The 16,367-nt window shown below is 45.9% G+C and overlaps 1 protein-coding gene across 1 annotated transcript; it reads right to left on the bottom strand.

The window, feature by feature from the left end:
• Positions 1-251: 251 nt before the first annotated feature.
• Positions 252-1,313, bottom strand: LOC309401554 (uncharacterized protein; the record flags this gene model as incomplete). The annotated part of the gene is made up of 1 exon (XM_081970624.1): positions 252-1,313. One exon carries the CDS (start codon positions 1,311-1,313, stop codon positions 252-254), a length of 1,062 nt encoding a protein of 353 aa, XP_081826750.1.
• Between the last annotated feature and the right edge of the window lie 15,054 nt (positions 1,314-16,367).

Genomic DNA, 16,367 nt, shown 5'->3' with positions numbered 1-16,367 from the left:
AGGCACAACATGACTGATGCAAATTCCATGATTTGCGTCATTTGTGCAATGATGTCATCATGCACATGGCATCATTTGCCCCTGCTGTGGATGTCCATGGAGCCACGAGCAATGCCAGCACATCTGGAATTTTAGCCAAGTTGACTAAAAGAAAAAAAACCAAGCAGAATTTGGAATTATAGATCAGGTTTAAAGAATCATATTAAAACAACATTTGAAAAACACCAAAATGCTATTTCTTGTCTCTTGTCTTATTTCTCCTGCGAGTCAAAAGGCCCTTCCAGTTCATTCCAGTTCTTCTCCTGGTTCTTCTTCCGGTTCCTTTCTGCCATTACAATGGCAGCGATCACTGTCACCAGGACAGTAACTGTGATCACTAAGACAGTGGCTGTCTCTGCCATGCATAGCTGACTGTCCACAGAAACAAGAGGCGAGCCAGCCAATTGCCAAGGACTGAAGCAGGTGAGGTTCTCATAATCATCCACATGAAGGTGCCGAACACTCGTGATTTTGCCAAAAATCCTTTGGAGGTCACAGTCACAGGCCCATGGGTTACCAGCCAGCTGGATGTGGGTGCTGACTGTTTGGATATTCAGGAAGGTCTTAAATTTTAGGTGGATGAGCCGGTTGCCAGTCAAAGACAAAAAATTCATGTTGTGTAATGACGTGAAAGCCTCTACTTCAATGAAGCTGATGTTGTTGCTGTTAAGCAAAAGAACTTCCAGGTTCTGGAGCATAAAAAAGAAGCCATTATGGATGACTGCAAGCCTGTTAGACTGGAGGTAGAGGTGTCGGAGCCTGGAGAGTCCTCGGAAAGTCCCTTTCTCAATCGAAGTGACCAGATTGTGGCTCAGGTCCAGCTTCTCCAAGTTCTCCATATACTGCAAGCTTTCAAAACCCAAAGCTATCAAACAGTTGTGGGCCACCTTAAGATCCTTCAGGGAAGTCAACTCATTTGAGAAGTCACGTGGTAAGCGAGCGAGCAGGTTGTAGCTGAGGTCCATCTTCTCCAGGAAACTCAGGGACATGAATGTTTTGGGCCAAATCTTTGCAATGGAATTGTGGGATAGAAGAAGGATCTTCAAAGACCACAAAGCATCAAAGCAGTCAACCTCCAGCCCACTTAAGTTGTTGTGTCTCAAGTTCAGCATCCATGTATTGTGAGGGATGCCATGAGGAACATGGGCCAAGTGCCGATTGTGACAGTCCACAAAACTGGAGGATTCATAGCAGAAGCATAGATGGGGGCAAGTCTTGGACGTATCAACCCCATGAACAGAAAAGAAAAGAGCAGCTGTGAACAAGAGGTACATTTCTAAGAGGCCTGCAGCAGAAATTATTCTTGCTGTGCACTTGCAAAGCCCACAGAAAAGGAATGGAGATCTACGCTCCTGCACTCCAGATCCTTGTCAGCTTCTACAGATGGGAGAAGAGAGTCAGATTTCCCCAGAGGAACCCATCACAAAGAGCTCTTTGTCAAGTGATTAGCTAAGAGCTTCCTTGGACTTTAGCCTTGAAGAAGAACAACAGGCAACTTGAGTGAACCAGAGAGGAGGAAGGAATCAGAGACCTGTAACTGGAGCAGTGGCATTTGCTGTAAGATAGGTCATTCATACCTTGGTTTCTCTGTTTTCAGCACTCGCTGGTTGATCTTTGATAGACTAAATCCAGGGCAAAAGAAAATGGCTCTTTTTCAGTAGAGAAATATTAGGCAAAAAAAGAGGGAAGAGGCACTGTTTAGCATATTTGTAGTGGAAGGAAATATAGTTGCTAGCATTAGTTGCATATAGGTTGGTAAACAAAAATCTTCCATTTCTGAACCATGCATAATTATGCCCTGCCTATCACACACAAGGAGACCTGAAAAAGCAGGTTAGGGATAAATCGTCATGGAGAAAATGTATCTGCCTGATTGCTAGGAGTCAAAAATGACTGGATGGCAAATATTAAGGAATTTTTCATGCTGCCCTCCTGCATTGTGCATGAACTCTGGAGCACTGAAATAAGCCACAAAGTCCACAATGTTCATGCGCTAGCAAATGTTCCTGCTTGTGAGATTCAGCGGTCCGATAACATTCTACTGGCCTTGACATTAAAAGCATTTGGCCAGCAAATGCTTTTAATAAATTGTCTAAGTATCCTTATATTTGTTTTTAATAAATTGTCTAAGTATCCTTATATTTGCAATAAGACGCACATGCATGAAGTATAGCTTAAATAACTCATCCTTCAAGTTTGATTCTTGGCGACTTCAGGTCTACATCAGTGCAATTTTGTTCACCTTTTTCTTCACATTCTTACAAATGTGGTTTGCTATTGTCTTCTTCTGGTACAGTTTCCAACTTCCCAATCCAGTATACAACCATATATATTTCCTGAATGTCTCCTATTCAAGAACAAGTTTCCTGCCAGCTTCTACGATTATCTTGTTACTGATGGTGGTCAGAGGTTAGTCTTCAAATAAATTTTGAAGTATTGTCCCACCAGACCTAGTATGAAGATCAAAGAAAGATCAAAAAGCAGATAAATCAAAGGCCCATTAATAGCTCATAAGCAGAAAAATCAGATGGTTGTTAAAATAGTCTAAGAAAGGAAGACAATGAACTTTGCTGCAACCCAGTGACAGATAAAACTTTCTGTTTCTTTTCTTTCTGTTCTCTTTTCCCACTCCATGTATTTTTCTTTCAGATATATGCCCAACTTGTTCTCTGTATTCACTCACTTTGATTGCATTCTATAAGAGGTCAAGAAGGAGACAGAAACGTAGCTGCCTTTGGTGAACAGAGGGAAAACTTTTAAAAATAATCGGACTGTGCAGGATAATTCCAGACATTTGGCCTACGACTCTTTAGGCACTCATATCACTTAAGATTCCTATGTAAACTGTAAGAATGTTTCTTGAAAATGTAAAATGAAGGGATTGTGCAAATCCTATGCAACATTACGATTGGAGGCAGATAGTTCCCTTAGGATGCTTCTGTTTCCTCTTGGGTGAGAGCAGGGATTGTAGCAGAGGGTTGTGGGTAACTTTTCTCCTACGTGAGAGCCGCTGGGTGGCTGGATGGTTGGATGTGAGTGGGTTATCTAGTGTCTAGGTAAAGAAATGCTGAGTGTGAGGCAGAAATATATTTGCAGTTGGTGGCAGCTTTCTGATGGTGTGGTGTGTAGTTTGGTTGGAGTGTGAGATTGGATGACTGGAGGAGAAGTCAGGTTATTAGTAGTGACAAGTAAAGTGAGATATGGCAGTAATAGTAGTTACTTGTCACTATTAGTAGTGACAAGTAAAGTGAGATATGGCAAGAGACTTCTCAAAGAAGGTGACCTTGATGTGTCCGGTCCCTTATGGTCTACCTCAAGGGCTGGCCATCAGCATTCCAAAGACCCTGGTTTTCAGCTCTGCTAATTAAATGCACTATCAGCCTTCAATAAAACTTGATTCACAATTTAACTGTGAATCAGTTTTGTCTAGATTAACAAAATCTGGCTAGGCCTAAAAGGGAAGAAGATGTTCCTCTCTTGCATATGTACCCAGCTGGGTTTCGTGCATGGCATCAGCCGTGAGTCAGGCTCAAGTTGAAGATATGGCAATCGTGATCCAAGAAACTTCAGTAGCTTTCAGGGGCAGATTGCCAGGAATGAAGCCTTGTTTGGGAAGTTGGGCTGGAAAAATCATAACTTCTTTTTTGCAAGTCAACCTCTCTATTAAAGCTGCTGGAATCCATGGCCAGGTTGGAGATGGAATATTCTAGGGCCGTGATGGCGAACCTATAGCATTATTGCCACAGATGGCACGCGGAGTCATTTCTGAGGGCAAGTGAGGCATTGCCCTGTCAGTTCCAGCTCATTTCGGCCATGATTTCCGGCCTTTTTCACCTTCCGGAGGCTTTAGGGAAGCCTCCTGAAGCCAAAAACTGCCCAATGTGCAAACCGGAAGTTTGGGAATGGACCTCCAGTTTGCGCAATGGGGCATTTTTTGCCCAATGGAGGCTTCAGGGAAGCCTCCTTGAGCCTCCGAAGGAAGAAAAATGGCCCAACAGGCAACCCTCAAGTCCATTCCAGAACGCGCAAACCAGACATCAGAAAATGGGCCGTTCCTGGCCTCCAGAGGGCCTCTTGGGGGGGCATTTTCACCCTCCCCAGGCTCCTAGAAACCCTCTGGAGTCTCCGGAGGGTGAAAAGTGGTTCCACTGTGCCATCGTGTGTCAAAAGTGGGGGAGGGTGGGGAGTTGCATGCATGTGCAGGGGACGATGACACATAGAATAATGGGTGTGGGCACACATGCACATGACCCCCCCAAGCTCCTCCACCTTTGGCATGCGATGTCAAAAAAGTTACATCACTGCCCTAGGGCAATGATGGCTAAGCTTTTCGTCACCAAGTATCAAAAGCGCGCGCACATGCACACACATAATGCAGTGTGTGCGACCCACTGTCCCCAAATTTGCACACATGCCCCCGTGTGACCCCCCTGCATCCACCCCCAATATGTTCCATGCCTCCCACATGCACCTGCATCTCCTACATGCGCCCCACCCCCTGCGCATGTGCGGCAGAGACCCAAAAACCATCTGGCTGGCGGGAGGTCCGCACGCATGCATGGTGGATCTAACCTGGGGTGACAGCTTGTATGCCTGGAGAGAGGGCTCTGCATGCCACCTGTGGCATGCGTGCCATAGGTTTGCCATCACGACTCTAGGGATTTGGTCCTGGGGGATTTCAATCATCTTTGAGCATAGACCCGGAGGCAGCTTGAGGGTTCATGGCACCATGGCAACTATAGACCTGGCTCATATTATCTCTGGCCAGCCCGACTCACTGTGGAGGCGACACATTAGACCTGGTCTTTGCTTGTTAGCTAGCTAGCTAAATACATTAAACAACCAAACATCTCATGACAGTAATGGTGTGATCAGGAATTGGTGGCTACTCCCATTAGTTCTTTGCCATTGACCAAGCATTCCTTGATCCCTTTGGCGTTATTTGGAGGTCCACCCCAGATACCCGACAGGTTTCTGTCAAGTTTCAGGTAAAACCTGGGAGTGTTCCTAGGACTCTAATACATGGTTTGATTAAGGCCTTTGCTGCTGCTTGAAATGAAACAGCAGTTTTAGCCTTGGAAACCTGGATCACTGTCTTCATTGGACGGTTTTTAATGTTGTTGTTTTTTAACTTCTCCACAATTCACATTCCTCCAAGTTTGTTGATACTTGTAGCTTCATTTTCTGCCTGTCTGGTGCCCTTTTCTTAAGCACTGTCCTGTAGATCTCCAACTGTAGATGTACAGCATCATCCTACATTGTTCCCATAGAACTGAGCATGAATAGGGACACCTATGGAAGAAACCAGGCTAAGGAAAGCTATTTTATCACTTTCTTTAGTTATCATCTTATTTAAATTAATAGGATCCTAGAAACTGGTCCAGACAGATGCTTTGTAACCAACTGTTTTCTTTTTCATTAAATTTCTGGTCCCAAACCCATGTTTGGAAGGGATATGATGGTTCACAGATACCTATTCCCATATTGAGTTTGGTGATGAAAGAATATCAGCCTGGATAAATGAATCACTTTCCATTTAATACCTCATATTATAGTATAAAGCGATATTTCTCAACTTCACTAACTTCAGAATGCTGGTTGGAGATTTCCAGGAGTTGTCCACACATCTTAAAGTGCTTGGGACCAAAAAAAAAAAACCTCTGCTGTAAAGTATTCTTTAAAAGCAATGGTCAGGGGGATGGGAAAGGGCTGTAAGCTTTTATTTTGACAGAAAAACTGTTTATTGGAAACCTTTGTGAAAGGACAAAAGAGGAACAAGGTAGTGATTCAGATAAGTATTCAAAATAAAAAGAAAAGCTATATTTATTTTAGAAATATGATTATAGCAGCCTGCAGTCTGACCCTCAAAGTAATATATATTGTATATGAAATCAGACATTACCTTTTTCTCTGTGTCTATTCTGTCAATTTCCTGTTCCAAAATCAAGAAATAGATTTAAAAATGCACTTAAGCCCCCTTCCTCATTGCCCCCGGGAAATCTATTGGTTTTATTTATATTCAACACATGTAGTTTAGCAACTGGCCCTGGGATTAATCCAGGGAGTAGGAGTGGACTAATCACAGAGGCAGTTAAAGCCACTTATCTTTGTTCTGCTATATTTAGGTTGCTGAACACTTTTAATTCTAAAAATGTTTCTTATAGTTTTGTAGCAGAACATGAAACATGACAAAAAGATCTGTTCCCCCTAAAAGTTTAGATAGGATAATATTAAAACAAACTATCAAAAGGGACATTATGTAGGTAAAATTTGCTCAATTAATTTCAATAGAGGATACTCCCTACAAAGTATGCAATCTTAAGTAGGTATTTCCACTGAAATTAACTTTCTTAACCATGACAGGATATATAATTCATTATAAATTAAGGGGCAGTGGTATATAATTGGCAGGATATACAATATATTGTTGAAAGCCAATGTGATGTAGTAATTAACTTGCTGGATTAGATTGTTAGCTCTAATTTTAGTCATGGAAGATGGATGGCTGGGTGACTTTGAGCCAATTAAAAGAACATAGGCACTGCCTTGCTGGATTGCCTCCTGTTCCATTAGCCTGTTCTGGCAGAACCAACTATGCGCACAAAGAAGACCAGTAATCTTCCAAAGTTGGCCTTCAGGGGCAAGTGTACTGCTTTTAAGACTAATATCACTGTTTCTTATCCTAATCCACATGGGAAAAAGAGGAGGCAGGAGCAATACACACACTGCCTTGAATTGCAATAAATAAAGGCATGATAGAAATTTAGTGAATAAAATGAACCTTTGATTATACTTTATAGGTGGGTGATTCACAAGCACCAGAATATTCCACAAATTATGCATATTCCAAAATCCGTGTCCTTTGCATGATGTTACCTTGGCATATTTTTATTTGTGCCATGTACTCATGGCTCAGTTGTAATGTAGTTTGAGGAGAATTTGCCAACTCTGATTAATATTTAATGAATGTGCATACATAGCCAGTTATGGTTTGTCCAGAGGTAATTATGAATATGTCCAACTGGTTTTTCTGTATTATTTTTGTCAGAAGACTAATCTACAAAAATGTATTGTATGGTATGGTATAGTATGGTATGATGTGGCGTGGTGTGGTATGGCATGGCATGGCATGGCAATTGCATTGAACTGCATTGTAGTAAGAAACCAATGATAAATTATGGTCAATAGCACGAGTGAAACCAGTTCAAAACAGCCTGTATCAGAGGTGAAAAGTCAAGGGCCAGATACCAGATCACCTTGCAAATGAGCATCTTTGCATTTCAAAATATTTTGACCAGCACCAGCTGTATTAATTTTCAAGGATTAATAAGTTTCTTTGCATGAATTTATAGGGAAAAAGCCTTTAGACAGTTTGGAATATTTTAGAACAAAGTAACATATGACACTGTACCACAGTAGATTTTTCATGTGTATTCCAAACTCAGTTATTATTTTACAAGATCTGTTTTATGGCTTAGCAAACTGAATAAACTTAACCACTTATGGCTCATTGAACAAACCATGGCTTAATGCTAAGAGTGATTTTAGTCACTGACAGAAATTCTCTCAAATTATATCACAAAACGTTTTCTCTATCTCTTTGCTGGTATCTCATATTTGTCTAGATTTTTGCAGTAAAGAGGCAAAAATGCAGCCAAGAGGCAAGAAACCTAATTTATTTTGAACAATAACTTTGAAAGAAAGCAGCTGAAAGTCAAAAAGCAGATGGTTGAAGCACCAGTTTCCAAGCATAAATGCAATGGGTTTATCACAAAAATGTTTTGTGTAATTTATAGTTTAGTTCTGAATTAGATTGCTGTTGAAACCTTGATTCCCACTGTTAGCTATGTTCACAAAATGTGCCATCAGGTCAGATAAAGACCTAACAGATGCATTCACATGACTGACTAATTTTAATTAAACCTGTTAACCAGAGGTGGGTTCCTACTGGTTCGCACCAGTTTGGTTGAGTAGGTAGTAAGTCGGCCAGCCACGCCCCTGAGCCAGTTCTATTGGTAGTGCCATAGGCGCCGCCATCTTGTTTTTTCTTCTGCGCATGCACAGAAGCAATTTTTTACTACTGCACATTTGCGCATCAAGCGTGTGCATGTGCAAAGTGCATCCCTGAGTGAACCGGCAGTAACAGAAGCCAGAACCCACCTCTGCTGTTAACCAGGGGTGGGTTCCAGCTTCTGTTACTGCCTATTCGCTCAGGGAAACACTTTGCGCACACACACACTTAATACGCACTAAGCGTGCATGCACAGTAGTAAAAAAAATTGCTTATGTGGATGCGCAGAAGCAAAAACCAAGATGACACCACTTATGGCACCACCAATAGAACCAGTTCAGCCAAACCAGTCCGAACCGGTAGGAACCCACCTCTGCTGTTAATCTAAGAGGTGTGTTTGTGACGTAGTATGCTGTTGTTTGTGACGTACTCTTCTGCTATGCATGCCCAAAATGGTGTCCTGTCACGTTTGAGGAGAGCTTCAGGGAGATGATTGTCCTTCTTGGGGCTTGCAGAGGTACCCTATTCCATCGTTGGTTCCAGGTCCAGCTATGAGAACTTCCTGGGACCTCGGGGGATTCCCTTGAGCTGCGATGTCCTGCCTTATAGCCGGAACATCATGAGTGAAAAGGGGCGGTTAGCGGTGAAAGTGAGGCAGCAGGAAGAGACCGTACCTATGTTAGCCAGTCAACCTTTAAGTATAGTAAGCCCCTGCTTTCACCTGAAGAATAATCAGAAAGGCAAGTAGGCATATTAAGTGTAGCCAGCATATTAAAGGACTAATGATATCTTTTGCTTCAGGCTTATTGCAAATTTTACTGGAAGATGTTGCAATCTGCTTCTATGGAAGGACACAGGAAACTAATGTCTGTGTAAGATATATTGCGCTGGAAAAAAACCATATTAATAGATAATAACATGTCTAGTTGCTGATATATCCCTGCTGCTGCTGACATATCAGTTTTATACTCCCTTTCCTGTAACTTCCTTGTAACCTTGCAAAATACAATTTCTGTATCTTCTGTAAAATGTATGTTTTGTCTACGGACAAAGATGCAATGTGTACTCCTTTCTTTTCTTTTCTTTTTAAATTTTTAAATAAATTTTACAATTATCACCCCTTCCCTCTTCCCGCCCTCCCTCCCCCCGACCTCCCAGAGCAAAGTACAGGGTATAAACATTTAACAACCATACGCTAACGTAAGCTAACTAATTTTAACATGTTACTATTCTTGTGTTTTAACTCCCCCTTTATTAAACTAACTTTGAATAAATTGTAGTGTCCTTTATGCCTTCATTCATAAGCTAACTGAAATTTTTTAGTCCGGTATTTGTTTTGAATATAGTCAATCCATCTTGTCCAATCCAGCTTGTATTTCTCATCCGAATGATCTTTCAAATACGCTGAAATTTTAGCCATCTCTGCTAAGTTTGCTACTTTTAATGTCCATTCTTGGATAGTAGGCAACTCTTCCTTCTTCCAGTATTGCGCCACCAACAATCTTGCTGCCGTTGTTAGGTTCAAGATCAGATTACTCTCTATAACAGTACAGTCTGGAACTATACCTAACAAAAATAACTGGGGTGTAAACTTTATCCTCTTTTTCAACATATTTTGAATAACCCACCATATTTTTATCCAAAATGCTTTAACTTTTTTACGTCCACCAAATATGGTAGTACGTGGCATTAACACAATCACATCTCCAACATTTAGATTGTAAATTCGAATACATACAGGCTAGCCTTTTTGGATCTAAATGCCATCTGTACAACATCTTATAGAAATTCTCTCTCAAGTTCTGAGCTTGTGTAAATTTTACATTTCTTACCCAATCTCTTCCCATGTTTCCATCATTATTGTTTCCTTGAAATTTTGTGCCCATTTTATCATACAATCTTTAACTAATTCTGTTTCTGAGTCTATTTCTATCAATACATTGTACCCTGATCCCTAATTTGTTTTATCAAGTTATCCTCACTTTGGATAATACCGAATTTCTGGTCTTTTTTCCATCTAGCCTGTAACTGACCATACTGGAACCAGGTTTGAATTATCCTTTTGTCTCTTAATACATTCAAAGATTTCAGCTGCAGCGCACCTCTATCCATATTAAGGAGTTCTGCATATGTAGTTTGATCTTGTTTTTGTTCTATATACTCCTTTCTTTTGATGAACAAATATCTGTTCATCAGGAAGGTATAAAACTCCTGTCCTGAACAAAGTAAGGACAGTTCAGAATTTGGTGTATGAACACACTGATCTCAGATGCATCAATAAACCTGTTTTCTCTTGCACCTTCGTGGTCTCATGTCCTGTCTTTGGCGTGCATTGGGGTACAGGCCCCAATCTGCCGCAACAAAAGGAGAATGGAGAGCGTCGGTGGCTGCCAGTGTGGGTGTGGTCAGCAGCTGCGGCGGAACGCCCGGCTGGGGTCTCTGCAGCCGGCGTGGGTATGGGCGGCGGTGGTGATGGGATGCCCAGTCTGGGGTCTCTACAGCTGCCACTCCCCACACCATGGTGTTATCCCAGTTGCTCCCCCCCCCTACTTCTTGCTTATGAACATGATAAATTAGATCAGCGGGGAGTGGCTGAGGCAGTTGGCATGGATACTAATGCCAGGGGAAGATGGCTTTGGGAGCTGGCGTGGGCGCGGTTGGAGTGGGGGGCGTCCTTCGTTGTGCCCCCCCTGGTATTACCGCCATTGCCTGGGCCACCGTACTGTGCCATTTGCCCATTTGCCCCCCCTCCTGTGATATTATGGACTGGGTCAACGGAGTGCGGCCTGGTGATGGATGTGAGTGCGGCTGGTGTGGGCAGAGCTTAGCTGTTGGAGTCAGAGTTGGAGCAGCCGCCGATGCCGCCACTGTCCTCGTTGCCGCCATCACTGGCTACTTCACCACCTCGCAAGCTAGCATCTGCTGCAATTTTGGACAGCTGGCCTTACATATTGTCCCCAACACCGACTTTTTTTATGATGGACATAAGCTTCCTGCTACCCCCCTGAACACTGCCGGCTGCCCCCCCCCCATGGACATGTCATCTCCTAGTTCCATCTCCCCATGATGTCATCCCGTTTGGTTGATGCCACACTCTCCTCTATGCTATATTGCGACAGAACTTTATTCCCTCCGGAAACTCCTCCTTTCCCCAGGATGGCCTTCTAGCCTATCAAGACGCTTCCTTAATGACGGATCTTGGGATCCCGAGGTAGCATGCGAAGAAGAGACTTCTTAAGGGTTTTTTACAGGGGCTTTTAAACCAAATTTTAAAGGTGGGAGGGGTGGGGTGATTCGGATGGCTCAGACAGGCTTGGGGGGGAGTCTGCCAGGGCACAGGCCAGAGCAAACTAATGGGAGCGGGTTGGGAGGGCTGGGAAGGGTTGGGATTCCGGGGGAGAGATTAAGCCATTCCATTGGGGGGTTCACCATCTCTACTGTTTGTGGGAGAGGCAGATATAATAATAATAATAATAATAATAATAATAATAATAATAATAATAATAATAATAATAATAATAATTTTATTTGATTAGCCGCAACCCTCTCCCGAAGGACTCGGGGCGGCGTACAATCAAACAGATAAAAAATACACATAAGACAAACATATATACAAAAGAACAGAGACATATACATATGTGCATGGAGGAGGATGGACTTAAGTGAAAGACAGTTAAAAATACAATTTAAAATCCCCTAATAAAATTACCAAATTAAAAAAAACCCATCAGGAGCGTTACTAAGTTATGGTCGAGCCAGGCCAGCTATTTGGAAAAGGTGGGTCTTGAGCTTGACACGGAAGGAGCGGAGGTCAGTAGTAGTCCTAATATCCGGGGGGAGGTCATTCCACAGGGCTGGGCCCGCCACAGAGAAGGCTCTGCTCCTAGGCGCCGCCCCATGGCACTGTCTGGTAGACGGCACCTGGAGAAGTCCCTCTCTGTGCGAGCGGATGGGTCGTAGGGATGTATGGGGCAGAATACGATCCCGCAGGTAACTAGGTCCTGAGCCATGGAGCGCTTTAAAGATCGTAATCAAAACCTTGAAACGCACTCGATAGACCACAGGAAGCCAGTGCAGCTCGCGCAGGAGAGGTGTCACATGGGAGTACTTGGTACTCCCCATAATCACCCGCGCGGCCGCATTCTGGACCAACTGCAGTCTCCGAGTGCATTTCAAGGGAAGCCCCATGTAGAGAGCGTTACAGTAGTCCAGGCGAGACGTCACCAGCGCATGGGTGACTGTGCGTAAGGCGTCCCGGTCCAATAGGGGGCGCAATTGGCGCACCAGGCGAACCTGGTGGAACGCCCCCCTGGCCACGGCTGTCACATGTTCATCCATGGACAGCCTGGCATCCAGGAGGACGCCCAAATTGCGCGCCCGCTCCACGGGGGCAAGTTGAATGCCCCCAATGGCCAGAGATGGAATTATCTGGTTGAACCGGGGGGCCGGAACCCACAGCCACTCCGTCTTGGAAGGGTTGAGCCTGAGTCGGTTGTCATCCATCCAGACCCGTACGGCTTCCACACACCGGGACATCACTTCGATGGCCTCGTTGGGGTGGTTCGGGGTGGAAATGTACAGCTGAGTGTCATCAGCGTACAGATGATATCCCACCCCAAAACCACGGATGATCTCACCCAGCGGCTTCATGTATGTGTTGAACAGGAGCGGCGAGAGGACCGACCCCTGTGGCACCCAAGTAAGGGGGCTTAGGGTCGACCTCTGCCCCCCTGCCAACACACGTTGCGTCCGGCCGGAGAGGTAGGAGCCGAACCACCGCAAAACGGTGCCCCGGATCCCCAACCCCTCCAGTCGGTGCAACAGGATACCATGGTCGATGGTATCAAAAGCCGCCGAGAGGTCTAATAGGACCAGGATAGAGGAGCAACCCCTATCTCTGGCCCTCCAGAGATCGTCTACCAACGCGACCAAGGCCGTCTCAGTGCTGTGCCCAGGGCGAAAGCCGGACTGGCGCGGGTCTAGATAATCATTCTCCTCCAGATGTCGTGGGAACTGAGAAGCCACCACACTCTCTACAACCTTCGCCAAAAAGGGAAGGTTGGAGACAGGACGATAATTGGCCAGCTCCGTAGGGTCCAGGGAAGGCTTCTTGAGCAAGGGTCTCACCACCGCCTCTTTCAAGGCGGCCGGGAGAGACCCCTCACCCAACGAAGCGTTCATGGTGGGGGCCGAGGGCCAAATAATGTTCGGAGGACGCGGGTTTGCTGTTTAAGAGCGATCGCGCGTTCCGACCCTCATTGCCCTTCTCGCACCCCCAGGTGCCCGGGATTACAGGACCCTGGTCTCCGGCTGGTGTTGCTTAACGCCAGGTCCGTGGTACATAAGGCTCCCCTCATTTACGACCTCATACAAAGGGTAGAGTGGAACTGGCATGCATTACGGAGACCTGGTTGGGCCATGAGGTGTGTGTGCCCCTTAGCGAACTATGCCCACCAGGCTTCCGGGCGTTTCATCCACCAAAAGCCCAGGGCAGGGGCGGGGGTTATTAGGGAAAGTTTCAGACCTCAGGTCACTGTGCCTCAGATAGGCGGGTATGAGTCCCTCTTTGTGAAGTGGGGCCTTGGAGCTCAGGTGGGCCTTTTTGTTACGTACCTGTCTCCCTGCTATGTTTCATCGGCACTGCCAGAGCTGCTGGATTTGTTAGCTGGATTAGCGGTTGATTTCCCCAGGCTTATGGTCCGGGGGGATTTCAATCTGCCTTCCATTGGCGAGACATCCGAGTCAGCTTGGGAGTTCATGGCTTCCATGACAGCTATGGACCTAACTCAGTTAATTCAAGACCCCACCCATACTGGGGGACACACGCTCAACCTGATTTTTGTCTCTGGGCAGTGGATAAATGATCTAGATTTAGGGGATATTTCTATTCAACCCTTATCATGGTCTGATCATTTCCTCATCAGGCTTCCATACCGCTACCCCTCGACGCAGGGAGGCGGAACCGACTAGATGGTTCTGCTCCAGACACCTGATGGACCCCGAAAGATTCCTGATGGAGCTTGGGACTTTTCCTGAATCCCTTGCTCACAACTCGACCAAAGCCCTAGTGGAAGCTTGGGATAGGGCGGCCGCTGGGGCCTTGGATCGCGTTGTGCCTTTGCGGCCTCTGACCCGGTGTCAATCCCAGGTGGCTCCCTGGTTTACCGAGGAGCTCTGGGAGATGAAACACCGGAAAAGATGCCTAGAGAGTGGCTGGAGGGCCAGCCGGTCCGAATCTGATCGAACACTAGTAAGAATTCATATTAAATCCTACTTAGTGGCGATAGAAGCGGCAAAACGGCAACATTTTCCCGCTCTTATCGCGTCTGCAGATAAATGCCCAGCCGCCCTGTTTAGGGTGACCCGCTCCTTACTTAACCAGGGAACTGGGGAAGACCCCTTGCGGGGTAGGGCTGAAGAATTTGTTCAGTATCTGCAGGATAAAATCGCTCAGATCCAGACAGGCTTGGACCCTGATTGGGTAGATTCGGGCGAGCCGATGGGGATGAATCTTGAGCAGACAATCTGGGATGAGTTTGACCCCCGAAGGCATGGACAGGATTATGGGGAGACTCAGTGCTGCCACTTGTGTGCTGGACCCGTGTCCCTCTTGGTTAGTTTTGGCTTCCCGGGAGGTGACACGAGGCTGGCTCCAGGCAATTACCAACACTTCATTGAGAGAGGGGTTCTTTCCCACCGCCTTGAAGGAGGCGGTGGTGAGGCCCCTCCTTCAGAAGCCTTCCCTGGACCCAGCTTCTTTAGCCAACTATCGTCCGGTCTCCAACCTTCGCTTTGTAGCAAAGGTTGTTGAGACTGTGGTAGCATGTCAGCTTCCCCAGTACCTGGATGAAGCTGTCTACCTGGATTGGTTTCAGTCGGGTTTCAGGCCCGGGTACAGCATGAAGACGGCATTGGTCACGTTGGTCGATGATCTCTGGTGGGCCCAGGACAGGGGTTGCTCCTCTGTCCTGGTTCTATTAGACCTCTCAGCGGCTTTCGATACCATCGACCATGGTATCCTACTGCAACGACTCGGGGGGTTGGGAGTGGGGGGCACCATTTTACAGTGGTTCTCCTCCTACCTGTCAGATCGGTCGCAGTTTGTGTTGACTGGAGGGCAGAGATCGACCCCCAGGCGCGTCACTTGTGGGGTGCCCCAGGGGTCGGTTCTCTCACCCCTCCTGTTCAACATATATATGAAACTGCTGGGCAAGATCATCTGGGGTTTGGGGGTATGGTATCATCAATATGCTGATGATACCCAACTTTTCATCTCTACCCCAAACCACCCAAACGATGCCCTCGATGTGATGTCCCGATGCCTGGAGGCTGTGCAGATCTGGATGGGGAGGAACAGGCTCAAGTTCAATCCCTCCAAGACCGAGTGGCTGTGGTTTCCGTCATCCTGATTTGTGCATCTTGTTCCATCTTTGATGATAGGGGGAGAAATTTTAGCCCCCTCGGAGAAGGCTCACAATCTGGGAGTCCTCCTGGATACGCTGCTTAGTTTAGAAGAACACCTGACGGCCGTGACCAGGGGGGCTTTTTACTAGGTTCGCCTGGTACGTCAGTTGCGCCCCTTCCTGGATCGGGATGCTCTGTGCACAGTCACTTATGCCCTCGTCCTTTCTCGCCTGGACTACTACAATGCTCTCTACATGGGGCTGCCCTTGAAGAGCACCCGGAGGCTTCAGCTGGTCCAGAATGCGGCCGCGCGGGTTGTCATGGGGGTACCTAGGTGCTCCCATGTTACATCCCTTTTAGGCGGCCTGCACTGGTTGCCGGTTGTTTTCCGGGTGCGATTCAAGGTATTAATTATGACCTTTAAAGCGCTCCATGGCTTAGGCCCAGGGTACCTGCGAGACCACCTACTGCCACCAGTAGCCTCCCACCGTCCAGTATGATCCCACAGAGTTGGCCTCCTCAGGGTGCCGTCGGCCAGACAGTGTCGGCTGGTGACCCCCAGGGGGAGAGCCTTTTCTGTGGGAGCGCTTCCCTCTGGAATGACCCCGGAGTTTCGCATAATCCCTGACCGCGCCCTAAAAAGTTGTCTTTTCCAGCAAGCCGGCCTGGCCTGCTAATTTTATCTCATTTTTTAAATGTATTGTCCTATAAATTGGGTTTGTTTTTCTGGATATGTATTTAATTTCTTTTTAACTTTCGGGATGTGTGTTTTTTAATGTTGTACACCACCCTGAGTCCTTTGGGAGAAGGGTGCATATAAATCCAATAAAAACAAAACAAACAAACTTTTTTCCCCCAAAGTTTTTTATTTTTTAATACACATATTATAGAAACAAAGTGTTGACTGGATCTT

Source organism: Natrix helvetica (genome assembly GCF_964273705.1).
Source record: "Natrix helvetica genome assembly, chromosome: Z".
In the NCBI taxonomy this organism is placed as follows: domain Eukaryota; kingdom Metazoa; phylum Chordata; class Lepidosauria; order Squamata; family Natricidae; genus Natrix; species Natrix helvetica.
The sequence above is the reverse complement of the archived record's forward strand: the minus strand, read 5'-3'. Positions and strand labels throughout refer to the sequence as shown.